The 27,174-nt window shown below is 47.7% G+C and overlaps 4 protein-coding genes across 4 annotated transcripts; 2 read left to right on the forward strand and 2 right to left on the reverse strand.

Moving 5' to 3' along the window:
* Window positions 1-440: 440 nt before the first annotated feature.
* On the forward strand, window positions 441-3,562 carry VC83_05711 (uncharacterized protein). Its single transcript, XM_024469326.1, has 7 exons — window positions 441-1,076; window positions 1,326-1,394; window positions 1,546-2,076; window positions 2,148-2,195; window positions 2,275-2,307; window positions 2,363-2,446; window positions 2,547-3,562. The coding sequence occupies exons 2-7, from the start codon at window positions 1,332-1,334 to the stop codon at window positions 2,589-2,591; spliced, it is 804 nt and encodes a 267-aa protein (XP_024322882.1). The 5' UTR covers window positions 441-1,076; window positions 1,326-1,331; the 3' UTR covers window positions 2,592-3,562.
* An 816-nt stretch (window positions 3,563-4,378) lies between these two features.
* On the forward strand, window positions 4,379-6,592 carry VC83_05712 (uncharacterized protein; the record flags this gene model as incomplete). The annotated part of the gene is made up of 3 exons (XM_024469327.1): window positions 4,379-4,521; window positions 4,625-5,767; window positions 5,820-6,592. The coding sequence occupies exons 2-3, from the start codon at window positions 5,308-5,310 to the stop codon at window positions 6,590-6,592; spliced, it is 1,233 nt and encodes a 410-aa protein (XP_024322879.1). The 5' UTR covers window positions 4,379-4,521; window positions 4,625-5,307.
* A 440-nt stretch (window positions 6,593-7,032) lies between these two features.
* Window positions 7,033-7,374, reverse strand: VC83_05713 (uncharacterized protein; the record flags this gene model as incomplete). Its single annotated transcript, XM_024469328.1, has 1 exon — window positions 7,033-7,374. The coding sequence occupies one exon, from the start codon at window positions 7,372-7,374 to the stop codon at window positions 7,033-7,035; it is 342 nt and encodes a 113-aa protein (XP_024322880.1).
* A 4,253-nt stretch (window positions 7,375-11,627) lies between these two features.
* On the reverse strand, window positions 11,628-13,354 carry VC83_05714 (uncharacterized protein). Its single transcript, XM_024469329.1, has 2 exons — window positions 12,609-13,354; window positions 11,628-12,532 (listed from the first exon to the last, which is right to left on the reverse strand). The coding sequence occupies exons 1-2, from the start codon at window positions 13,207-13,209 to the stop codon at window positions 12,297-12,299; spliced, it is 837 nt and encodes a 278-aa protein (XP_024322885.1). The 5' UTR covers window positions 13,210-13,354; the 3' UTR covers window positions 11,628-12,296.
* Between the last annotated feature and the right edge of the window lie 13,820 nt (window positions 13,355-27,174).

The following is a 27,174-nucleotide window of genomic DNA, read 5'->3' on the forward strand; positions in this document are numbered from 1 at the left end:
AGAGAGGGAAGAAGAGAGGGAAGAGGGAAGAAGGGAAGACACCCACTGCACTAGCGCCCGCCCCGCCTGGTTTGGGGATTTTTTTTGCCTTTCTTTCGCTTTGCCGAGACCGAGTCGCCGAGCCGTCCATCAACAGACTGAGTTCCGCCATCCCATCCGCCGGTCCATCGGGGGAGAGCCACCACTACCACCACACACCCCTTGCCGTGTGTACCTCTACTTCCGACAACCCTCCTCTAACCCTGCCCTCTTCGTGCTACCCGGTCCCAACAACATGTACCCCCCGTACACCTCCGTACTTCCGTACCATGGACTCTTTTCTTCCTTTTCCACACATCCCTTTCCCCCCGCCCCAATCCATTTCTCCCACTAGTCCCAATTCCTACTACCTTCCTTTGGCTCTAGTGCACCTTCTACTCTGCTCTACCTTTCTTGACCTTGCTCATACTTCCATCCATACAATCCAATACTTGCAACTCTTCGCATCAATCAATCATCTACAATCCACCAGCCACGGATTAATTCATCTTCGTTCCATCATCCCTTCTATCCTTCTACCCTTCTAAGCTTGCCTCAAAGCTCCAGAAGTCGTCATCCATCCGTTCTATACAGGCATCTCCATTTCACCACCTACCAACCCCCGAATACAGATACAACTACTACACCACCTCAGCCACCACTACACCAACATAACATACAGGCCCTGAACTTGCTGTACTCCCCTCCGACACAGTACCACCTGATCCACCCAAATATACCACCACTATACCTCGCTCCTGCAACTCTACAAACTCTACATCTCTACATCCTCTACTTCTTTACTTCCTACTATTCTACTACTACTACTACCTACTATACCTCTCTACTCACTCTTACTCACTCTACTCACTCTACTCACTCTACTCGCTCTACTCACTCTCCTCACTCTCCTCACTCGACGCGCTCTACCAACGACAACCTCTTGCACTTAACAACTCACTCCTTGTCACTCAACCACCACCACGCGCCAAAGTGACCTTTGGCCTCTTTTCCATCTTTATAACCGGTCAAGTACCTCCATTTCACCTTTAACAACCGTACGTGCCTTTCCTCATATTCATTCTGCACTTCACCTTCCAGCCCCTCCCCCACACGCTGTGCCTCCTCGTTGCTGCAGTCGCGTCGCTCTTTTGCCATACAAGAGAGTGAAAGTCGACGCAAAGCGACGCAACTCACTCCAGCTTCAGTCACAAAGACCCGCTCACAATTGACTCGGCCGACTGTCGCGTTTGACAAAACATCAAACTCTTCCTTCTTTCAAACTCGGATGGTAACAGAAACAATAGAGAGAAATGAGCAACATCGGCTTGGCTCTGCCGAATAACGCATCCTCCAAACATCGCCAACACGAAATCGTAAGTACCCGTCGTACCTTCCCTCCTCATCCTCACCCTCCCCCATTGACCTCACCTTATGGCCTGGTACCTTTGTACCTCGCCATATGGCAGATGGTATGTGGCATCTGGTATTTGGTATTCAATGTACTTACACGATGTGTTTGTATAGACTCAACCAAACCTCGCGCGCCAGACACCGACGCGGCCTCACCGCACGTCCGGTGTACCTCAACACACCTACCCGATACTTCCCCAATACACCATACCGGACGCCTACAGCCACTCCATGTCGAAGCGTATGGACTTCGACCCGACGGGTCAGATGGGCTACCCGCAGCCCCAGGGCATGGGCAACCCATATCAGCAACAGCAGCAGCAGCAGCAACAACAGCAGCAGCAACAGCAACAACAGGCCCAGCAGCACCAGCAGCTCCTCCCCCCGCCTGAGCACCTGTCCGCCTCGGCCGCCCGCAAGCGCCGCCTCCAGGCCCCGCTCATCCCGCCGCAGCAGAGCCCCAACATGCCCCTCCAGCCCCCGCCCACCGCGGTCATGGAGGAACAGTCGCCCATGAACGCCGTCCCGGCGCCCATGCAGCCCCCGGCCAAGAAGAGCCGCACCAACACCCCCTGGACCGCCGCCGAGGAGCAGCGCCTCAAGAACATGCGTGAGGCGGGCAACAGCTGGGCTGAGATTGCAAAGGTACGGATTTCCTGCGCCGTGGCGAGCAATTGGCGGTTTTTCTGATATATGTGGCTGACTCCGTTTCACAGACCTTCCCCAGCCGGACAGAGGGCAGTGTCAAGAAGCATTGGTACAAGGTTTGTCCTCCACCCGTTTGCCCTGCACGCTCCCGGGAGCGTGTGTTTTTGAGAACCCCCAGAACTGACGTCGTTACAGGACATGCATTATGCGGAGTTTGCCGAGGACGAGGTAGATGCCCATATCCCCCCACTCGCACGTAACCCTGGCGCTGACTTAATAGCAGAGCGCCGCGCTCTTGAACGCAATCAAGGAATACGAGACCAACAAGTGGAAGGTCATCGGACAGAAGGTCGGGAAGCCTGCAAAGGTATGTTTGTCTCTGTGGATGTCACTTCACTCTTCACACCCCTCAATACCCCGCATCACGAGCGGGAGAGCGAGAACCAGAAACTAACATACCCATCCAGGCATGCGAGCAATACGCCAAGGAGCATTTCGGGAACAAGACTTAATTTCCCCTCCGTCGGACGCTATATATACACACACCATCTCGCCCACGCCCTCCAAAGCCACGCCCCCTTTTTCATCCCCCGCGTATCAAAAGGACCATCCCGTTGTAATCGAATCATTTTTCTTCTTTCGACTTGGACCCCTCGATTCACAAACACACACGTCACACCTTTTTACTCGGAAATTGTTATTCTCGGCGCCGGAAATTTGGTTTTTTCTATTATTCCATTGTTCAATTTTTTTTTCTCACCCCTTTTCATTTTTTTGGGGAACGACGACAACAACAACTTTGCAAAAATGGGGGAGGATGGGATGGAAGGGAGGGAGGGAGATCTTTTTTATTTGACTTGTTTTCGTTATTTGCGTCTTCGTGTTGGCAGTTAGTTCGTTAGGTGGATGGAGGAATTGAGGAAGGCAGGCAGAATTGATGGGGGGAAAGGAAGGGAAGGGGGATTCTTTTATACTTCTTGTTGGAACGATTTGAGTTTGTTGGGTGGTTAGGGATAGGTTGGGTGGCTGAATGGTGGTGGGGGAATGAGGGATATTTTGATAAGGGAAATGCGGAATGCAAATGGGAGGATTTTGAGAAAACGAAACTTTCTTCTTTTGAGAGAAGCTCTTTTTACTAACCCTCCTGTGTGCCTAATTTTTTGATGAACCTTTATTTTCTGATGATGGCGGTGGTGGGCTTTTTAATGATGTGATTTATTTATTTTCCCTTCGTTTTAATCTGGGTGAAATTTAATAATTTTGGTAGTTGGAAAGCCGCTATGGACAAGTCCTGCCTGCCATTCACGCCTTCCATACGAAGTGTCGTGAAGTCCTCCTACCTGGGGATCTCGGCGTCAACACGCATTTTCGTCAAGTTGGAGATTGATGTTGAACCAAGCCGTCGTGGTCGATGGCGGGGTACACCCCATCGCCATGGAGGGTCCCTCAATCACATCTCTCCCCCTCTATACATCCCCAAGCTCCTCTCGAGCTATCAGAGAAGCTTGGACGGCGTCGATCAACCGCCGCAAGTACGTACAGCAGCGTTAGTACGGAGTACAGCTATTGTAAACTTCCCCCCGGCCCTCCTCCTCCGAGTAACTCCCCAGTACCTCACGCGCACTAGCTTTGTACCAGCGCTGTAACGCAGTGTACACGGACTACTACTACTACTACCACCCATACCACAGCACTAGCCGCGGGTGGAGGTACAGTACAGTACAGTACTGGTGTGTTTACTAACTAACTACGTTTACTACGACGCCCTTTTACTTTTACAGAGCACAACAACCCACTACCCACTACCCACTACCCACGACAACTACTCACTACCCACTACAACTACCAACTACCAACTACCCACTACCCACGACAACTACCCACTACCCACGACAACTACCCATACCAACTACAACTACCAACTACCAACTACCAACCCGACGATCGTGTGTCTTGGGGAGTTGGGATGACCTGCATGTATGCAAGGCTGTTGTGCAGGTGGGCGGGCATGGTGTCTTTGTCTGTCGTCGTCGGTGGGTGTTGTCTTATGGCATCTTGTCTGCAAAACACCAGTAAGTTAACGGTAAAAAATTGTCGGAATTACAGCGGGCGGCCGGTCGATTGCCATTTTTTACATTTTTAGGGCGGAACAAGAAACGGGGCGACCGCTGAGCGCTGGTTGGACGATTCGGCTGTCGAATGTCAAGATGTGGGGGGGGTTGGGGGTAGAGACGAAGGGTCCTTTTAGTACGGAGGCGCTACAGGGGGCGTGTTATGTTTAATTTAGCGAGGAAGGATTGTAAAATGGGTGCATGACGGCGGTGAGGGCAAGGGGAAAGTGAAGAGTTACACACGCGATGGGGGAGGAATGGGATTCTTTCTTTGGTAAGGCAGACTTCAGACTTGGGGAGGGAGCTGAGATGAGATGAGAAGAGGTAGAAGGTACGCCCCAAGCCCCCCAAGCCTTCTCATCACATGCACCTCCCTTGGTATCACGTCTCTGCGCAAATTAACTATTCTCGTGCTACTAACTAACGCGACCCAGCGTGCACGTGCACGGTTTACCGGATTACGGATTACCCACTAAGTTACCTCTCCTCTCCTCTTCCTTTTCTCCATCCCACAATACCCGACGACGACGAGAAATCTCACCGGCTTCGTCGCCAGCGTCTCTCGTTTTTATATATACTAATCTGCCAGTACGCTCGTTTGTGGCTCGACACTCGTTAGTGCCTTGTCCGTTTTATACGGCCGTAATTTTTGGATTTCCGTGAGAAGAGAGAGGTGTAAAAAGTGAGGGATACGGGATAGGAAGAAGACTGAAAGGGAACTGAAGACCGACGACCAGGACACGAAAACGCGAACACTACATTTCGCGTTCGAAGCTGGTTGGGGGTTCACATATATCTCAAGGGTCAAGGGACTCCGTTTGCTGCTCGACGTCTCTGAGGACCGGTTTTTGACGACGGATAAATTGGACTGCTTCCGAATTCGATTTTGCGAGGGACGAAGCGACACTTTTCTCATACATACATATATATACAACTAATCGCCGCGGAACTCTACGACATAATACATCATGGTCCGCTCCTCACTCCTCCTCGCCGCCTTCGCGGCCATCGCTACCGTGCACGCCGCGACGAAGTGCGATCTGGATAACCACTGCCCCGAATCCCAGCCCTGCTGCTCCCGCAAGTCTTCTTACTTACTTCCCGGAATAACCCAACCATGACTGACTGGCCACCCACAGAATACGGCGAGTGCGGCAAGGGCGCCTACTGCCTCGGCGGCTGCGACCCCCTCTCCTCCTTCGTCCTCGACTCGTGCGTGCCGGCGCCGGTGTGCCAGGACAAGACATACGCATTCAAGGACATGACGGGGATCACCTCGAAAACCAAGTACCTGGGCGACCCGTCCAAGACGGACTGGGTGATGGATGGGCACGCGGTGCCGTACAAGAATTCGCTGCTGCTGACGATGGCGCCGAGTACGGTGGGCACGGTGCTCGCGACGTCGAGGTATATGTGGTATGGGAATGTGAAGGCGAGGTTTAAGACGGGGAGGGGGAAGGGGGTGGTGACGGCGTTTATTCTGCTGTCGGATGTTAAGGATGAGATTGATTATGAGTATGTTGGTGTTGATCTCAAGACGGCGCAGACGAATTATTATTACCAGGGTATCACGAACTGTAAGTCTCCGACATAACCCACCACACTCGACCTAATCCTAACCCCCACCAGACAAAGAAGGAGGCAACATCTCCCTCTCTGACACCTTCAACAACTACCACGAGTACGAGATCCGTTGGACGCCCGACTCCATCACCTGGCTCGTCGACGGCCAAGTCGGCCGCACCAAGCTCCGCAAGGACACCTGGAACTCAACCTCCAACCAATGGGCCTTCCCCCAGACCCCCGCGCGCGTGCAAATCTCCATCTGGCCCGGCGGCCTCGCCTCCAACGCCAAAGGCACCATCGACTGGGCCGGCGGCGTGATCGACTGGGCCGGCCCCGACATCCAGTCCAACGGGTACTACTACGCCCAATTCGAGAGCGTGAGCATCGAGTGCTTCAATGCCAACACCGCCCCCGGCACTAACAAGCGGACCTCGTACACCTACAATAACAAGCTAGGCACTAACGACACCGTCGTCGACGGCGACAAGCCCACCGTCCTCAAGTCCCTCCTCGGCACCGGCACGGACATGAACGCCAACTACCCCAAAGCGGGGAGCAGCGCCGACCCGTCCGCGAGCTCGGGCGTGGCGGTTATGCCGGGCATGGATGGGGCGGGGCCGGGGACCGATGGGCATCCAGATGAGAATGGATCGACGACGTCGCATGGGGATGGGCAGGATGGGTCGGGGACGGCGGTGGATGGCGCGGATAGCACGACGACGGGCTTTTCGCAGGGGCTGCAGGCTAATCTGAGTAGTGCCGTTGGGGGGCCGACGTATAGCGTGCTGTCGGCGCTGGTGGCGGGGTGTGTGGTTTTGGGGATGGGGTTGCTGTGAGGCGAGAGAGAGAGAGTGTGTGAGGGGGATGGTACATAGTCTATTTTTTTTTGTTGGAAATGGGGGGTTCGAAAATGGAAGAGGGGTAATGACAGGAGCTTTAGTTGTGGGGTTTTTTTTTGGGAGTATGCTATATGCATTTTTGTTTAACTGTGTGCGTTGTTTGAATGGGGATAGGGATAGGATAGGGTAATATTAGTATCTTTTTTTCTTCTGTGTTTATGTTCATGGTTCTTGCACGTTATCCGAAAAGATTTGGGGGGGGGCCCTGTCCTCGGCGCAAAGCTCCCAGTATCCACCACCCTCCGCGTCAAAAATCCCACGCAGCAGACTGACTCGCACTCCCCATGGCCTCCCACGCAGCCCCATCCTCACGGAACATCGACGCCGCACCAGCAGCCTCCGACGCCCTCAGCGGCGAATTTGACACAACACGCGCCCTACTCGGTGTCCCAAGTCCACTGCGCTTCTGCTGGCGACGACGAGCGCGACACGCCGATGGCAGGACTAGCGGCGCGTGCGTGATGTGCTTTCCCGGGGCGTGCGGCGCTGGGCAGGCAGGCGGGCCGGAGGAGCGATGCGAGTCGGTTTCCGCGGCGGCGTGGGTGGAGTAGGAGGCGGAGGAGATTCGGCGTCGAGTTTGCTGGCTTGGCGGCGGGGGTGGAGGGGGGGTCGTTGGAGCGGGGGATGGCGCGGCGGTAGGTGGATGCGAGGAGGTGGGAGTGGCTAAAACAGAGGGGGTCGAGGCCGGTTTGCTGCTTTGCGCAGCCTTTCCACTCCATAGCTTACGCTAATGTCGTCTTCATGAAGCGCGGACGGAAATGGATGACATACGTTGCTATAATTAATTTGCATCTCCCTGTGATAGCGATTAGCTGTGCCTACTTTCTGGCTATGATTCTAGCTATGGTTCTGGATAATTGGAGGAAGAATATTTCCTGCGCACGGCAGACGCCCGATCTAGCTTGCTAGCATGAACAACGTTGCGTTTCCAAACCTATTTAGCTAATAGGGTAATGTTTATAGTTACAACTTCGGGTATTAAGTATTAATTATCTAAATGCTAACTCTTCGTTCGTTGCATTAAGTTGGTAGAAGATAGAGAATGTTGGTGCTTTAGCGGTGGGAAAAGAGGGGTAGTTGGAATAATGTTTCACTGGGTTATGTCTACTGAACATGTTAGCTGCTGGTATATCTTCGGACGACATGATTTATTCAAGGTTTGACTGCTTTATCAGTACTTTCTAATGCTCTGGGCATTTATCTTATCAACGGGACGTGAGGTTGTAGGGATCCTCCGAAAGCGCTGGTGTTTAACAGAGCAGACTTTCTTCATGTAGTCGAGTTACAGACTACAATCCGTATTATATCCTACTTTTGAGATTAGCTTAAATTCACATTTTCGCATCAGGCTCCGGCTCACCTACAACTATTTTCTCAAATTGACAAATTGCTCACAACTTTTCCCCCTAGACCCTAAGGGCTCTACTTCTAGTCAATTACGCATTATAACTCCCATCTACATCCATTTCTGCTCCTTTCGAGCACCCCTAGGTGGTGATGGAGGCCTCAACTCCCTAACGGCCAGATCTAGGCCCCTAAGACAGCACTTTTACTCGCCCCTAGGAACCACAATCACCATCTAACCTCAACTGCACTTCTAAGAGACAGCAGAAGACACTTAGTACCAATACTATGCCTCCTCCACACCTTAGCTTAGGTGAAAGCACGCCTAACAGTCACAAAGCAACAGCAGCCATTAGTGGCCAACTTAATGCCATTAAAAGGGACTCTAGGATATAGCGTATAGTTATGTATGATTTCGCTAGCACAGTAGACAAGTTTGTGTCCTCTTACAAGCTCTTAGAGCATTGCACTTTCACTCACGACCTCTACAACAAGGTAGTTAGCTTTCTCACTGTCTCTCTATAGCAGAAACTTCTAACTACACCCCTACCTGCCTTAGAAGCCAGCCCTTACTAGCAGCTACCTCTATAGGGCCGAAATCTGTCAGCTAGGCAGATGTAGCTAAGACCCTAAAAAACTCAGGGGCTTCTCTTTAGGGATCTAGGTCCCTAGCTCATTGTCATACTGACATTCGTTGCAGTCAGTTTGCTATCAAACTCAAGAGCAAACTTAGAAATCTCCTCCTCAAACCTACAAGTCAGGGTTAGAAAATCAATTATAATCATGATTATGTAGTCGTAATCATAATCATGATTATTTATAAAGCATATAACGTACTTGACAAGCGAGCTGCGCATGCATGCGAGCTGCGCACTCCCCACCAATTCTACGACCTATATTCCTTAAAATCAATATGCCTCCACTAATTGACCTCCAACCGATCCGCAAAGAGGGTCAGATGACTCTAGCACTCCAGGCCTACAAAAATGGCCATTTTACAAGTATTAGGGGTGCTGCAAACACGTACGATATCCCTGAATTGACATTACGATCACGCGTTAAAGGATGGCCCTCGCGACGCGATTTACGGCCTACAAACACAAAGCTCACGGATCTAGAAGAGTTAACACTCGTTCAATGGATATTATCTATGGAGAAACGAGGCCTACCACTTTGAGCTACTTCTATATGACAAATGGCAAATCTACTACTTCAAAAACGGTCAGATGCGGTTCAAGACAATGTGCTTACAGTTGGCCAGCGCTGGGTTTATAACTTTGTACGACGACATGACTCCCTACAATCCAAATATACCCGTAAATACGACTTCAGCGGGCAAAATGCGAAGATCCTACGATTATTCGGAACTGGTTTTGGCTTGTACAAAATACAATTGCTAAATATGGGATCCAAGAGGAGGATATATATAACTTTGACGAGATTGGATTTCAAATGGGGGTTATTACAATGCAAAGGTTGTTACGGGTTCTGAAAGAGCTGGCAGGCCACTTTGCGTACAGCCAGGGAATCGCGAATGGGTTACAGTTATCGAGTCAATATCGTCGTACGGATGGAGCCTACCGCCAATGGTTATTTTTCAGGGTAAGGTTCACATATCAACTTGGTATACAGATACCTTACCTTTGGATTGGACAATTGGAGTAGTAATAAAGGGTGGACGGACGACTCTCTAGGCCTTACCTGGCTTACGGACGTCTTTCAGAAGCATACAAAGGACCGTACGAAAAGGGTATACTGACTTATTATCATTGACGGACACGGAAGCAATTCTACTCCAGAGTTCGACTTATTCTGCTCAGAGCACTTGATTATTACGCTCTGTATGCCACCGCATTCGTCACATCTTTTACAGCCACTAGATGTTAGCTGTTTTGCAGTTTTAAAGCGATCGTACAGACAACAAATTGAGGAATATATGCGGGCTGGGGTCAACCATATCGACAAACCAGATTTCCTTATGGCTTACATTTCAGCCCGTGAGGAGTCTATGACTGTTAATACAGTCCGTAATGGGTTCGCAGCTACAGGTTTAGTTCCATACAACCCTACACAGGTACTCGAGAAGCTAAATACTCAGTTACGGACACCAACTCCGCCCGTGGCTATTTCTTCTGAGCAGGACCGTTGGGTACCTGAAACACCTCATAACGCTGCTCAATTAGAGCTCCAGACTAAGACAGTTAAAGGGCTTTTCCAGGGTCGTACGACTGGTTCTTCTAGTCCTGACTTAGATTTTTTGGTGTTCGGATAGCCTCGATATCTAGAATGATTTTTGCTTCTTGGGTAATCACTGACATAATAAAAGGTGGAAAAAAACGCGTTGTTAAGTTAGAGGGTAGGAAATTCGGGAAAAGTGTCCGAGGTACTGATATGTCCGACGTACTGATAAACCACGTTATATATATGTAGTATAATATAATATAACTCCTGATGGCATCCGGGCTCATAACCTATTGCAAATGCGGCCGTACGCCCGTTGAGGAACTCGTGATCTTGGCTGGTAATCGGGTAATATCTCACAGCCAAACTGAGTTCTCACTTTTGGGTGCGTACAGTAACGCTTCACTGGAATAGGAATAATTATAGTATACTACAGTAGGCAGTAATAGGCAGTAGGAATAGACTGGATTAAAGAGCTATCTACGGGGCCTACGCTACCTATTTGTAGGCCAAGATGGGCACTCCGTTTGACGCTGGAATTGCTCAAGCCCACGCCCGTCCTGCCGCTGAGCTTGGTTCTACGAGCCCGTGGGGGTATGGCGGGGGCCGCTTCTACAACAGATAACACCAAACTTTATGTTGGAACTGCGTTCCTAGTAGTACGCTGTACAGCGTAGATTGTATACTGCTACCGGTATATATCACCCATAGTTAATCAAGTCGTCAAACTCCAAATATGTGCTCAACACTTTATCACCACAGTGCCCGGGCACGTGATCGCAATAGGTGCAAGACCCATCAAACTTCTCACAAACCATCCCAGAGTTTCACGAACCCGTAGTAACTCATTGTGGACCACGTAGTAGTTTGATCCCACGTCTTTATAACTCATTTTCTAGGACACAAGCCTGTCTTTTCTCTGCTTTTTTCCGCCATACAATCCCAATGTTCCCGTAAGCTTATTCTGTCCCCCTGGTTTGCCTCCGCAGGTCAGCCTCAGTACCAAACAACCTCTGAGCACCATACAATTGTATGACTATGCCATGGCAATCGCCCCAGAAGGTTGCCTGGTTGGTACCAGCAAGAGGTTTGGGCGGGGAGGCGAAACAATTTTAGAGGGATATGGAACGCAAAAGTGATTTCAAACAGGAAATGATTGTGTAAGGAGTCATATCGTACTTTTTTTGCTATGAAGCAGATGGGAGTATTTCAGGCTTGGAGTCCAGATGACACGCGGCCCTTGGTGAAATGCCATATGAATCGAGGCTTTGCTGCTGGTCTGACTTGGGTTTTGGAAGTGCGCCCTCCCTCCAAGACTAAAGCACGATTAATGCTTGAAAATAGATTTTCAATATAGCTCTGGATGCTTGCAAGATCTGCTCTAGAAGTGTAATTCCATACAGAGTTCGTCTATACTCTCTGTTAGGAGCGGGGTCAGGTTGATATCAAGGGCGCCAATACAGCTTTAGCACACTGAAAGCTCAAACACGGCTTACAATGTGCAACTATCACCTACTGCACTACCTTTGCGGCCACACCTCTCTCTGGGCCGGCAGCAACTGCTACGACCTCTACACACAGCTCCAGCGCATCAACGACCCTCTCTATTACACCTCACCGTACGCCCATCAGGTCCCATTCGAGATGCCGAGGCAGTGCTTGCCGAGTAGGAATAATATCAGGCAGCAGAGGGTTGGGGAGTGCTGTGGGCTGGTAGAGTGTTCGAATGATATGGGGTCCCTATATGCGAGGAGATATGGATGTGGAACAGAGGATGCGGCTTGGGGGAAGAGGATTGGCGTTGGGTGGAGATAGGGGGGGTGTTGTTGTTCGAGATGGGATGCCATAGCTGGTAGAAAATTTGGGGATCTCTTGTGGGCTCGAAAGGTGTGAAAATGGTTAGGCGTGGCATCTGCATTCGTTAGTAAAGGTTTTCAAGCAGCTCATATTTATGGAGGTTGAAGCAGGAGCAGTATTTTCTTTCGGGCCTTTTCCCTTGGCCCATGACAATACAATGACTTGAAAAGTGATATATTAGAGGTTCAATAAATTTTACACGGTATCCCATATATTCCACAGCGGAGATGTTCACGTATCTTACGGTCGGACTTCCTATTCAACGCTTCGCAGCGGTCGCCTTCCCGGACACAGCACCAACACCATCTCTCCACCCTAGCGGCACTAAAGCGGCTGCCACACTGCCCAGGCCTCTTTCGGTGGCCAGTAGGTTATACTGTGCAGCCGCATTCCTCGTATCTTGTATCTCAACCTGGATTCCCAGTGAATTAATCGCCTTCCTCGTCGCCGGACTCAGCGGCATCATATTCGGTCCCAATCCTAGGATCAACAGGTCTATGGCATGTCAGTCACCCATCATAACTCCAAGCACCAGGCTCATTCAGACAACACAAGCCTCGAGGTAACTCACCAGGTTTCGGCCACACCATTCCCAGAACTCCCCAACTCTCGTCCCCAACCTCCCACAGTCCTTTATCATTTGCCAGTCTCTTGTTCTCCTCTCCCTCTGCCCTATTAGCATTCCACGGCTTCCATGAAAACACCTCCCCATTCACCAGAAGTACGCCAGCCCCATTCGTAATCTTCACTCCGTTATTAAGGTGGAACCCGTCCCAGAGACACGCGTCGATTGCGGTGCTGGGCACGGGTGTGCCGCCGAGGACGTCGAGGTTGGAGAAGTCGGTCTGTGTGCTCTCTTCGCTAACTGGTCCGCGGTCGCGGGATGGCGGTTTATGCATTGAGACTGGTGTGGTGGATAGAGAGCGCGAAGGTGACGATAATGCTCGTGGGGTAGGGAGGGAGGTCGCGGGGCGGCGGGTAGAGTAACAGCGGGAGCTGGGGGAGAGGATCGAGCGGGCGATTTCATGGATGCTAGGACGCACAGAGGCGCGTTGGAGATGGCGGAGAGGCTGCATCATGTTGGTTGAGCCCGTACGAAGGAATTGATGGGCGAAAGGTCGTAGGTGCTTAGGTTTGCGCTGGAGCTTTGGGGAAGGGCCTGTCAAAACCATATATTTTTAGCGGCGCCCGATAAGATTACAAGCGCCGACGTCACTACTTCCAAGAGTAGGATTCCAGGGACGGAAGGAACGATAAATACATTTTGATATGATGGCTTTGGAATACAAAACTGTTAATCATGAGAAGGTAATCTACGTAGCCGTTGTTAAATTATTGTTCTTCATGAAATATTGTGGTTACATTGTTCACATAACTTAGTCTAATTTAAATGCCAGCTATTTATTTATTCATTTTTAAAACATTTGTGCACTGCAGTGTGCGGCGAATCACCTCCCGAATACGATTCGGCAATTTGGTGATTCATTCATATTTTTGAGGTATTCGCCGAATCATGACTCGAATCTAATTCGAGTCATGATTCGAATCTTTGAGGCTTAAATAGAGTGTACTCGGTGTTCCACCCACTCGCTTCGCTCGTAGGTGGCGACAGCGATCTGTGCACGCGACAGCGATATGTGCATGTACACCGCCACTTTGATACATAGATGTAATAATAATATTTGTCGTAACAACAACCCTCTACGATGCCTTTGAATAGCGATCCAAGTCGAGCTAAATTCCTCAAACACCTCTTTCTTTTGTGCCTGCTTTCTATGCGTATTTAAAGTCTTCGTATGAATCGAGTGGAATTCAGGGTGTGCCTTAAGGAAGTGTTGTAACCACCGTTGCGATGGGATCGTACGATCGGGTCGCAAGTCTGCAACAGCCCGTAAAACCATTGATCGGTTTGCAGGGACCCCACGCTTAAGTTGGTCATATATATTGAAACAACCAGATACTTATACAATTACTTGGGTTGCCCGCAAGTTTAATGTCAACCGTGAGACACTCCGACGACACATTACTACCCCTCTCCTTCCCCGCGGGGGTCAAAACCGAGTTTTATCTCAAGAACAAGATACTGCAGTTTGTCAATTTATATATGACCAACTTAAGCGTGGGGTCCCTGCAAACCGATCAATGGTTTTATGGGCTGTTGCAGACTTGCGACCCGATCGTACGATCCCATCGCAACGGTGGTTACAACACTTCCTTAAGGCACACCCTGAATTCCACTCGATTCATACGAAGACTTTAAATACGCATAGAAAGCAGGCACAAAAGAAAGAGGTGTTTGAGGAATTTAGCTCGACTTGGATCGCTATTCAAAGGCATCGTAGAGGGTTGTTGTTACGACAAATATTATTATTTCATCTAATCGTTGGTTCTCAAACCACCGCCTGGAGGCGGTTGGCGAAAGCGAACTGGGACGCGAAAGCGATTGTGGGACACTTCGGGAGCGGACTCGCGACGCGACACGACCGACCATGAACACGACTGACAACGTAACAATGCTGTAAATATATATAAGTTATAGAATTAAATAATTAAAAAAGATTTGGATCAATATTGTCAGGCAGTGATTGATCATCACAGCCACCGTCACTTGCATCGTGAATCATGTCGTAGTCCAAGCCTGCAAAGTTCACGTACCCACTCTCCTCGATGGCTAACAGTCGGTCCGCCTCCTCCTCCTCCTCACGTTTCTTCTGTGTAACGTCCGGGTCAATGATTTCTGTACGTAAGCCAATTGGTGGCTCCGTGTCTGGGTTACTTTTTTGAAATTCATGTAGGTCCTTTTTCCGTGTACGTTCTGCCTTCCGTGCATCGATGCCAGCACGGAGCTGCATCTTACGCTCAACGTTCACCATGCGTGTTCTCTCTCTTTTCTCCCGTGCTTCTTCTAAAAGTTGCTTCTTTACCTTCTTCTCATAAATCCTTTGCCGTGCATGTTCAACTGTAATAGCACCGCCTTTTTGAATAGATTTCCGACTTCTAACCTTCCCGCTGTCGTTGCTCAGTCATAATAGTAGTAATTTGTACAAGCTCTGACTGGAACAGCTCAGCCTCTGTTAACTGAGTTTGGATTTCAGTATAAGAAGATGCCCACTTTTGCCGTGACGGTGAACTAAGGATCTTATCAAATGTTTGACTCCATGTTGAAAGATCATAACTTGCTTGAAATGCGCGTTGTGGTGTTTCTAAAACTTCTGGTTTTGCATATATAGCAACCTTCTCTTGAATCTTTTCATAGTTAGGTGGCCAAATACCTGCATCTCTAAAAGACTTGATACAGTTACCCTTTGTAAATGTCTGCTTACGGATAGTAGACAAGTCTCTAAAGAAAGATATAACATTATAATCTGTATCAAAATTCCGGATTGCTTGTTGAATTGCACGTCGGTGCCAATGTTTATATTGTGCAAACACAGTAACATCTAGCGGTTGTAGAATATGCGTAAGATGAGACGGAAACACATGTAAGTGTATATTGTGTTGATGTGCAAGTATTATAAACTCTGGAACTTCATGTGAGACATGAGAGTCCATTATTAACAATTTCGTTCTTATAGACGGTGTATGTTGAATAAAATGCTGTAGATATTCCATTGCAAGCTCAGAGTTTGTATATCCGGAATCGGATACTGCAACTTTCTCATCACCGTGTAGATTGTCATGGTACCAACTTTCCATGTGTAATTTTCCTTGTATAATAAGGAACGGTGGAAGTGCAATGCCAGCAGCTGAAATTGTCTCTATAACTGTAAGACTTTGTCTGTTCTCTGGAGCTTGTATATAAAGCTATAAATATTAGAATAATATAAAGTAAGATAAGTAGAAACAACTTACCTCCTTTACTGCAGATGGTACCAACACATGTTCACCTCCAACTTCATCAAAGTTGTAGATATCACCTGCAGTAATATCTAGTTGATTACACACATCTTTAAATTCATAAAACCATTCTTTAATAGCTGATACTTCATGAGATGCAACCCGTGCTGCTTCAATTGGCCGGGTTTTTATTGTATGGAAGTTGTGTTGTTGTGTCTTAATCCATGTCTGGAACCACCGTTGTGATGGTGGTGCACGTGTTGGAGTTTCTGCTGCACGTAGTTGGCAGATGGCACTGAACACCATAGGCTTAGTTGCACCGTACCCATTTCCGTACGAGCGTTGGATGTATCTTTGTATAGCTGTAACTTGTACATCAGACAGTACTCTGTTCTGGCCTCCGCGTGGCACAGCGGTGCGTTGTGGTGATGCGCGTCGTTGTCGTAGTCGTATAGTCCGGAGCGTACTTGGGTTTACTCTGTACATCTGTGCTACTGTAGCACTCTTCTCTGTTGGGTTTTCATTTAAAAATTCAATGGCATTTAAAAGAGCTTCATTTTTATTTACTTCAACTACCGGCATAGTTGTGGTTGTAGTTGTGCTCGTTGTCGGTCATGTTCATGGTCGGTCGTGTCGCGTCGTGAGTCCGCTCCCGAAGTGTCCCACAATCGCTTTCGCGTCCCAGTTCGCTTTCGCCAACTGCCTCCAGGCGGTGGTTTGAGAACCAACGATTATGTATCAAAGTGGCGGTGTACATGCACATATCGCTGTCGCGTGCACAGATCGCTGTCGCCACCTATGAGCAAAGCGAGTGGGTGGAACACCGAGTATAGAATATTGAAAACTATGGAAAATATTTAACTATGCCTAACCTATATGTTCACTTGCATCTTCGACATCCTCATCTTCGACATCCTCATCTTCGACATCCTCATCTTCGACATCCTCATCGTCGACAATTATCCCCCAACCCCGTAGACATAGTAAATATCTAATTGTTGAAGGCAATAGTCTATTCCTTTTCTTTGTGACAATGTCAGCTCCTTGGCTAAAGACCCGTTCTGATGCTGCTGATGTTGCTGGAATTGCTAAATAGTCTCGAGCTATTTGTGCAATTATTGGATACTGATACTGCTTTGCTTGCCAATATTTAAGGATATTAGTCTCAGGCTTATCAACTCCTGGCTCATTAAGCCACCGTCTCCATTCAACCTCTTGAAGTATAGGCTTTCGATGCTTAAACATCTCATCCTCGGAGTCCACTTCTTGAGGTATATCCTCATCCTCATTATCAAGCATAGCATCCATTTCCTCTGCTCGAATATCATTGTCCCGTGTTTTATACTTGTTATAACAAGCTGCAAACTGTGCTCTTGCTCGTTCTTTGCTTGTGTTATAAAAGCTTTCAGGCAAATAGAAGTCAAATATACTAAAATTAAACCGAGGATCACATATTGTTGCAACTGTTGAATGGCTTGACCGTTGGCTTGTTGCAAGTGGGAAAAGTCGTCCAATTTGTTGAATGCAGCAGTACAAGCTTCGTTGATACATGTATGCTTAACAGTCTGGTATGTATCTGGTCCTTCTTTCCCTTCAATCAGTCATGCCTTCCTCAGAAAGGCTGGTAGTTAAGCCACTGAGTCATGTTGCCCCAGGGAGCGGCCTATTTATTCCGCGAATCTATCGACAACGGTTAGCTACACTCTTCTTTGTAAATTGATATGTTATTATAGAGGTTGCTAGAGGATATTTTTGTAGTTTAGTTATAGGGCATAAACATCCTTGGAATTGTCCAGCAGTTAGGAGTAGAATAATATAAATATCCCAGTGCACCAGTGTGCAGCGAATCGTGATTCGGCATGATTCACCCCAAATCAGATTCGATTCATGATCTGATTCGGGCTATTTCTTGATGATTCGAATCATGATTCGGCAAGTATTTGAATGATCCGATGTTTAAGATGTCCAAGCGTCTAGCAGTGAGGACTTACTGTCGTCCTCAATATATAGCTTTTTAGATTGACATTTAATACATTCAATCATTACAATTATCATCATTATGAGTGATTCCGAGTTGTCTGACGCCCCTGAGGATCTTGACGATCATGTTATTTATGAAGATAACAGTAATGATGGAGTATTCTCATCGTCTTCGCTATCATTACCACAAAGCAGTACCGCAACACTACAGCTACCAGTCACTCATTCTGCTCTTTTTACAAAGAATCTATATTCTCGTACTATCTTAAGAGGCTCTCCTAATAAGATGCAATATGCTTGTACGCAAGAAGGCTGTTCATATATGCCTGAAGCTAAACCGGTATCGCAAAATACAACAAGCAATTTATGGAGACATATTGAACTAAAGCATCCAACTATCTTTGAAGCGTCTTCAAAATCTACTCGAAAACTTCAGAATAAAGACAATATCCGCCCTCAGAACCATGCATCTTTGTCTAGATTCTTCAAGCCAAATCCTCATGGTACAACTCCAGTGTCAGGCACCAAATTCCGAGAATTGTTACTTGCATTCATCATTATGAATAATCTACCAATGAGATTGGTAGATAAATTCTCATTCCGGCAGCTAGTGCATTACCTCAATCCTTCAGTCTTGAGTATTTCTTCAACGTCTTTGAAAAGGGACCTACACAGGCAATTTTGCTATCATCGAGGGCAGCTACAACTGGAACTGCATAATCATATTAAAGCAGGTGGGCGATTATCACTTACGACTGATGCTTGGACTGCTATAAATGGAACAGATCATGCTGCTGTTACCGTACACTGGATATCAAAAGATTGGGTCCAACATTCAAGAATCCTAGATGTGATAAATCTACTTGAACCTATTCATTCTGGCGAATACCTAGCTCAGCAATTACTCTCAGTTACAGATGATTTCAAAATTACACATGGAGTCTTTACTATCACAAGAGACAATGCGTCAAATAATACAGCAATGCTCAACCAATACGAATCAAGAGCAGCAGATGTTCCAACAACAACAAATCAGCCATGGAGCTTTACTGTTAAAGATGGCGATGTACGATGTATGGCACATATTATAAATCTAGCTGTTCAAGCAGCTCTTATGACGATGAAAGCTGTACCATCAGAAGAGCTTTGAGAGCTATCGAGTTCAAGAGGGTTTAGCTTATACTTGGATTAATGCTATCTATTCCGAAAAAGAAGAAGTTGTTAACACTTTAACAAAGCTCTGCAAGCACATCTATGTGTTTAGGAATCGTCGATGGTGGAAGGATAGTCTTCGTTCTCATGCTATAGCCACTGGAATCAAGCCTGTTACTCTTACAATTGATATGCCAGTACGATGGAACTCAACATATCATATGCTTCAAAATGCATTGTCAATGGAGGCACCAATCACAGCCCTTTGTGCATCACAGACTCTTGATATAAGCATGCGTGATATCCAGATTTCTTCGAAAGAATGGGAATTACTTCATGCTCTTGCAGAGTTCTTTGAGATTTTTAAGCGTATCTCAGAAAAGGTGCAAGCAGATGGGTATCCAACACTTAACTACTGTTCCATATTATCTACGACTAATGGATAAAATTAAGAAGATCAAAAGAAGGAATGACTGGCTGCTAAGGGAAAGAGCAAAGGGCAACCGCCGGGTGCGGAAGGAAAGAACGGCCAGCCAACGGGGAAAGAATGACCCCCCAAGGAGGGAATTTCGGTCCAGCTTCATATTCAAATCTCGCAGATTGGGCTTCTGCCTACTCGCAGCTGTACGCGTACCAGTAACGTCTCTACCAATTTCGTGGACGGGCTATCAAGAGTCCGCAAATACGGACATTCAACTCGAAGGCGCAAATTTGGGTCGCTTTGCATAGCTTGGATAGCTAGCACTAATTTGCTTTCATCCTTTTTATGGCGCATGTTTTGTTGTGGAGGAATTTAACATTTAGTTGGGGGGGTTGGTCACCGCATGATTTTGGCACTTTCGCTTGTTTGGCACTTTCGTTATACATGCACGTTATACTTAATGCATTAGTAATGCATTACCAATGCATTAATATCGAAACAACCACAGTTATTTCAAGCATGTTAGCGACAAAGCAACCTGGGTAATGAAGGTAAACTATACAACAGATTTACCAGAATACCCCGAAACATCCGAAAATGGGGTCACCTATATCATCAGTACTTCCTCAATGACACCAGAAGCAGTTGATGCTATGTGTAATAATGTGTGTTCTTCGGTAATGTGTTCTTAATGCATTATTAATGCATTATAAATGCATTATAGGTCCAATATTGCCATAAACGACTTCAGCCACCAAAGCCAATGCACTGCAGTGTTCTTAACAATGCTTATTGTAAAAGGATGACTTATATTTGCATAGGTATAATGCTTCCAACAATAAGGAGGTCATCGTCCTAATGCATTAATAATGTATTAGTAATGTATTAATCTCAGTGTGAAGTTGAAAGTGAAGTTGAACTGGAATTGAACTTACATCTTGGGGAAAAGGCTTCATTCCGAGTGGGCGTTCAGTAAGGAGTTTGTAGGCCTTATAGGCTGCCTGTTGTGGTTGTTAGTAGAATTATCAATCCATTAGTAATGTATTCATACATTATCGTGATGGACGCCATCATGGTGGCGGAGGTGGTGGAGTTGGTGCTGTTGTTGACGGAAGGTCGAAGGTCGGAAGTTGAAGATTTATTTATGGGGGTCAGCCAAGGTTTTGCCGGAAGTGGAGTGGGTCAGCCTAGGTTGGGGGGATGCTCGGGTCACCTACGTTCTGTGAGAGCTGGTGTGGTGCCAGCTGACCCAGCCAGTCAGAAGAGCTGGTCAAGACCTACATGTAGGATATTCGGCCACCCTCCAGGAATATCCTATATACAGTAACTACGTAGCCTATTTAGATAGTCAAATAATTCAATTGATTTTTATATTTCTATATAACGTGGTTGTACACCGAGTCGTGAATGTCACCGAGTCGTGAACTTTTCCCTACTTAGCTACCTACGAACTTCAACACGCGTTTCCTCCACAACTACCAATGGAAATCCAAACCCAAGAAGCGCGAATCATTCTAGCTATTGAGGCTCTTCAAACATGTAAATAGCTTAATCGCAGGTCTGCAGCAATACTATATAAAGTGCCTTATTCTACGCTTACTGATAGAATGGCCGGCCGACCTTCTTGACGCGAAACCAAAGCCAATAGTCATAAATTGACTGAGCTAGAAGAGGAAGTGATTATTCGAAATATATTGGATATGGATGCAAAAGGATTTGCACCTCGGCCTGCTAGTGTGGAGGATATGGCAAATTATATCCTTGAATCGCATGGGGGAAAGCACGTTGGGACGCGGTGGGCATATCGATTTATACAACGCCGCCCCGAGTTAAAGACGCGTTTTAATCGCGTTTCTGACTTTCAAAGAGCCTTGTGCGAAGATCCTGAGCTTATTGGAGCGTGGTTTCAACTTGTGCAGAACATGAGAGCAAAGTACGGCATCCAAGACTGCGATTTCTACAACTTTGACGAGACGGGCTTCATGATGGGCGTTATTAGCTCAGCTTTAGTTGTTACGCGCACCGATCGACGTGGCAGAGGCAAGGCAGTTCAGCCTGGCAATCGGGAATGGGCTACAGCAATTGTTTGTGTGAATGCTGAAGCGGGAGTATCCCTCCGTTTTTAGTAGTTCAAGGGAAATGTCACCTTTCAAGTTGGTATACTGAAGGCGGCCTTCCTCACAATTGGGTAATTAAACCAACAAGCAATGGATGGACCAACAACGAGACAGGTCTAGAATGGCTTCATCATTTCGATAAACATACTTGCAGTCGTGCAAAAGGACCATATCGGATGTTGGTTTTAGACGGGCATGAAAGTCACGAATCAGCTGCGTTTCAGGAATATTGCAAAGCAAACAACATCATAACTCTCTGTCTACCTCCTCACTCGTCTCACCTAACTCAGCCACTTGATGTTGGGTGCTTTAGTGTTCTTAAACGCATGTATGGGCGTCAAATTGAGACCTTTATTAAGGCTCATATAAACCATATTACAAAGGTTGAGTTTTTTATAGCTTTCCACGCAGCTTATAACCAGTCAATAACAACTCAAAACGCCAAAGCTGGATTTCGCGGAGCTGGTTTAGTGCCCTTTGATCCGCAAGTAATCATTTCAAAGCTAGACGTCAAGTTGCGGACTCCTACACCTACAGGACCCCCCTCTATAGACGCTGATCCTTGGGTTTCTCAAACGCCTCGCAACCCAATAGATGCTCTCTCACAGACTACTCTAGTTAAAAATCACATTGCACGGCACCAAGGAAGCTCGCCAACCCCCATTTTTGCTACTGTTACTGCATTAGCTAAAGGGACAGAGATTTTGGCACATGAAATAACTTTATTGTCAGCTGAAGTCCGCACCCTTCGAGCAGCAAACGAAGCTCTTAGCAAACGCCGGAGGGCTAAAAAGTCTCGTGTCCGTCAAGGGTGTGCACTTTCTGTAGGGGATGCACATGATGATTTGTCCCAAAGGGCAGTTACGGAGCAAATAAATCGCGAGAAGCGCTCTGGAGGGGTTGGTAGGAATGAGGGGCAACCAGGTGTACGACATTGTGGCACTTGCGGGGGGGCTGGCCATAATGCACAAACTTGTCAGGAGGTCATAGAAGTACTTAGCTCATCAGATTCTGAATAGTTTTAGTTTTAATACATGTTGTGGTTGTTTAATTATACCTTACAGTGGTGGGTATAAAAAAGTTTCACGACTCGGTGACATTCACGACTCGGTGTACAACCACGTTACTGTACATACTGTACTGTACGTACATCCTGCTTGTGATAGAGAAAACCACATGATTTTGGGTGCGGATCCCCATATTCTCTACCCATCCCAACATACCAGTAATTGTTCCCAACTTCTCTCCTCTTCTAAATTTTTTAATCCATAAGGCCTCATAAGTACCAGCTAAGCCAGGTATTCTGAACGGCCAGACCACACTGTCTGTGTGTTTCAGACGAGACAGGCCACTTTTCTATTTGGGTCATCTAGACCGTGGCTCGTGACAGGGCACTTTACAACCTCATCGAGCTTATATAGACACACCAAGAATACCACAAATTATCATCATGGACCAAGACCCCACATTAATGAAAGCCCTTCCACACACCCACACACACACGGTCAGTAGCACATTAATACGCCGCAAAATGCGAAGCGTATCGATAAACCTATGAAGGTTGGCGCGCATATCACACTAATACAATTGTTGGATAGCTACGAATAATAACACCTGTCCCCCTCTATTACTCAAGAGAGCTGGCTGTCAGGCCCTACATGCACAGAGAATACTCCCCAGTCTCCAAGCTCTTCATATCCCCTTAAGTGAACTCAGCCTGCACTTATCTGGTATGCCACTCAAGCTCAAGGTCGCCAACTTAGCCAAGGCCAAATATCCTCAATTCTTTCCACGAAGTACCAATATCTCGGCTCAGATACAGACTGCAGACAGCCAAAGAAAGGGAACAGCGGATGCAAAGTCGGCAAACAACTCAATGCCACCTGGACAGGACAGTTGAATGCAACGTTTGTGAGCAAACAGGACTGGGGAATAAACGGCGAAAGCACCCCAGAAGACGAGAGCTCAGACGAAGGGTCGGAGGCGGAATCGTTCACCGTCTCGGAACAGGGAACCTTCGATGAGCTCGCACCTACGGAACCAATGAGTCCACGGTGCAAGAGCGTAGTAAGACGCATGGCAAAACACGCCCACGCGAAGATTAGGTCCGAACGAGACAAGCCCAGCGGCCAGAGGAGAATCCCCACGCTTAAGGGCATCTACGGGAACCTGTTACAGGGACTTCCGTTAGAGTGCAAGGTGGACGACTGCAAGGGTGACCTCTGGAGATACTACGACCAACTAACGAATACCCGCAGGCTGCTTGGCACGTCCCCAGACGTAGCTAAGTTGGAAGCCCAAGAAGCGGAAGAACTGGAGAAGGATGTCGAGCATATGGCTAAACTGAAGAATATGAAAAGCGTCGAACTTTACTACCAGGACCGCAGGAGAGCCCTGGAGAAGTACGACAAGAAAGCCAGAGATATGCTCCAACGGGAAAATGCGAGACCCACTCCATGCATCGAAAGGAGAGCCATGGAGCAACTAGACACGTTCTCCACGCCTCCGAGGGAAGATAGTGCATGGGTGAGAGGACAGCGGGAACTATCAACGACAGACGCAACAGAGACTGATCATCCCTGGCATGCGTATGTCTACTGGGAGTATTGCAGCGAAGATGACTGCAAGCTCCACTGGAAAAAAAAACACCAGAATCAGTTGTTTCCCCGATCCTCGCCCCGGATACACTTCAGAGACGCAGAGCAAGTTCACGCCCTCAGGCGAAGCCAGTCTGAAGGGGACTTGCCTATCAAAAGCGAACAGGTATACGAAAGATATCCACACCTGCTGAACGACACAGCAGAGACAGGGAGACGATCTCCCCCAGGACCTCCATTGGAAGCGGATGAATACTATCCCTCCTCGGACGAGTCAAAAAACTAGGAGTCCTCGATGGTAGGCCACCGGCGAGTGACACCTCCGAGCAATGATTGACTCAGGAGCGACGGGCAACTTTATGACAAAGAAAGTAGCAGACACGCAAGGTTTCAAGACGCAATTGAAAACTGAACCATACCCGTTAATGGTCGTAGATGGAGAGCCCATCTCGACTAATGAAGGAATGGTGACCCACGAAATGGTCCCATTGGAAATGGTCATGCTACACGGGCACAAGGAAACGATTCAGTTTAACATCGTGCACATGGACAACCATGCGTGCATCCTTGGTGTGCCATGGCTCAAGAAACACAACCCCCAGATCGACTGGTGGAATGAGAAAGTTGTGATGAGCCAGTGCGCGTGTGAACAACGGACGGACACGCGACAACGGGAGAAACCCTCCCAGGGCCGGAAGGAGTTATGTGCAACCTCCGAGCTCGATGACCTAGCCCAGGCATCCTCACCGACGAGTATACCGGTGGAGTACAAAGAATACGAGCAATTATTCCAGGAAGGCCCTAAGAACGAGGCGCTTCCTAAGCACCAACCATGGGATCACGAGATACCCCTAGAGAAAGACAAGAGTCCACCGTTTGGACCAATATATCAGCTATCAGAAAAAGAGCTAAAGGTACTCAAGGAGTACATTGATGATAACCTAGCAAAAGGATTCATCAAACCATCCACATCACCCGCAGGAAGTCCGGTGCTTTTCGTACCAAAGAAAGACGGCTCCCTACGGTTATGTGTGGACTATCGAGCGTTGAACAACATCACAATCAAGGACAGGTATGCCCTGCCGTTAATCAACGAACTACACGATAGATTTCAAGGAGCAAAGATCTTCAGTAAGCTAGATCTGCGAGGAGCATACAACCTGATCCGAATCAAGGCTGGGGAAGAGTGGAAAACAGCATTCCGCACCCGCTATGGCCTATTCGAGTATCAAGTCATGCCCTTTGGGCTAACAAACGCACCCGCATCCATGCAATGACTGATGAATGATGCTTTGCACGAATACTTAGACATCTTTACCATTGTCTACCTAGACGACGTCCTGGTGTATTCAGCAACCAAGGAGGAGCATGTCAAGCATGTCAAACTCGTCCTGAAGAAACTAAAGGAGTACAGCTTACTCCTCAAACCAGAGAAGTGCGAGTTCCATAAAAACCAAGTCGAATTCTTGGGTTACATTATTGGAACGCATGGCATCAAGATGGACCAAGCAAAAGTAACGGCAGTGTTGGAATGGCCAACACCGACCACGGTCAAGGAAGTGCAAGCCTTCCTAGGCTTCGCCAACTTCTACCGAAGATTCATCTCGGGATATTCCAAGGTAGCTCAACCACTCACGGAGCTTACCAGAAAGGATCTCGAATTCAAATGGACGGACAAGGCAGAGGCTGCTTTCCAGGAACTTAAGACGAAGTTCACGGAAGCACCTATCCTTGCTACATTTGACCCTGCAAAGAAGATCATCCTCGAAACGGACTCTTCTGACTTCGCAATTGGAGCATGTCTGAATCAACCAGACGAGAACGGTAAGTTCAAACCAATCGCATACTACTCTAGGAAACTGTCACCCGCGGAACTCAATTACGACATCCACGACAAGGAGCTACTGGCTATTGTCGTTGCCTTTGAGCAGTGGCGAGTATATCTTGAGGGACCCACCTACCCTGTGCAGGTATGGACGGATCACAAGAACCTCATATACTTCACCACGACCAAGGTTTTAAACCGCAGACAAGTCCGCTGGGCAGAAACCCTCGCAGCCTACAACTTCATGATAACCTATCGCAAGGGCTCCGAGAATGCAAGAGCAGACGCTCTCAGCAGACGGACCGACTACGCCGGCCCAAAGGAAGAAAGACCTAGAGCAATTCTGAAGAAAACAGATGCAGGAATACAGTACAACGAGTTACTAGCGACGATCTCAGTCATCGAAGATACAGAACTCGAGGAAAGACTCAAGAAAGCTTACGCAACAGACGAATGCGCCAAGCGAGTCTTGTGCAAAGTCGAAGGTGACTTCGCCATCGATGAACAGGGATTGATTTGATACAAAGGGTTAGTGTATGTCCCAAGTCAAATGAGACGCCCGCTGGTGCAAGAACAACACTCGTTACCAGCACACGGTCATCAGGGAGTAACACGAACCTTCGAACGAATCACCCGACACTACTACTTCCCAGGTATGAGGAAGCAGGTAGAGACAGTGGTAAGAGAGTGCGACATTTGCAGCAAGTCAAAATCCAATAGGCATCTGCCATACGGACAACTCAAGTCGACACCAGTACCAAAAGGAGCGTGGAAATCAATAGCTTTGGAGTTCGTCGTCAAGCTTCCACCCTCCAAGGACCCGTTAACAGGAATAGAATACGACTCTATCCTCGTCATCACGGAAAGACTCACGAAATATGGGAAGTTTATACCATATCTAGAAGCTAGCGACGCCGAGGCGCTCGCATATACCTTCATTCGAGTCATATTAGCCAATCATGGGATGCCAGAAGAAATCATCTCAGATAGAGACAAGCTCTTTACTTCGAAATTCTGGAAATCATTGATGGCGCTACTGGGAACAAATCATAAGCTGTCAACAGCTTTTCATCCCCAGACAGACGGCCAAACAGAAAGATTAAATCAGACCCTTGAACAGTACCTACGAAGCTATGTCAATCATCAACAGGATAACTGGGTTCAGATCTTACCCATCGCACAGTTTGCATATAACAGCGCGATGACAG

This window comes from Pseudogymnoascus destructans, assembly GCF_001641265.1.
Source record: "Pseudogymnoascus destructans isolate 20631-21 unplaced genomic scaffold scaffold_14, whole genome shotgun sequence".
Classification (NCBI taxonomy): Eukaryota; Fungi; Ascomycota; class Leotiomycetes; order Thelebolales; family Thelebolaceae; genus Pseudogymnoascus; species Pseudogymnoascus destructans.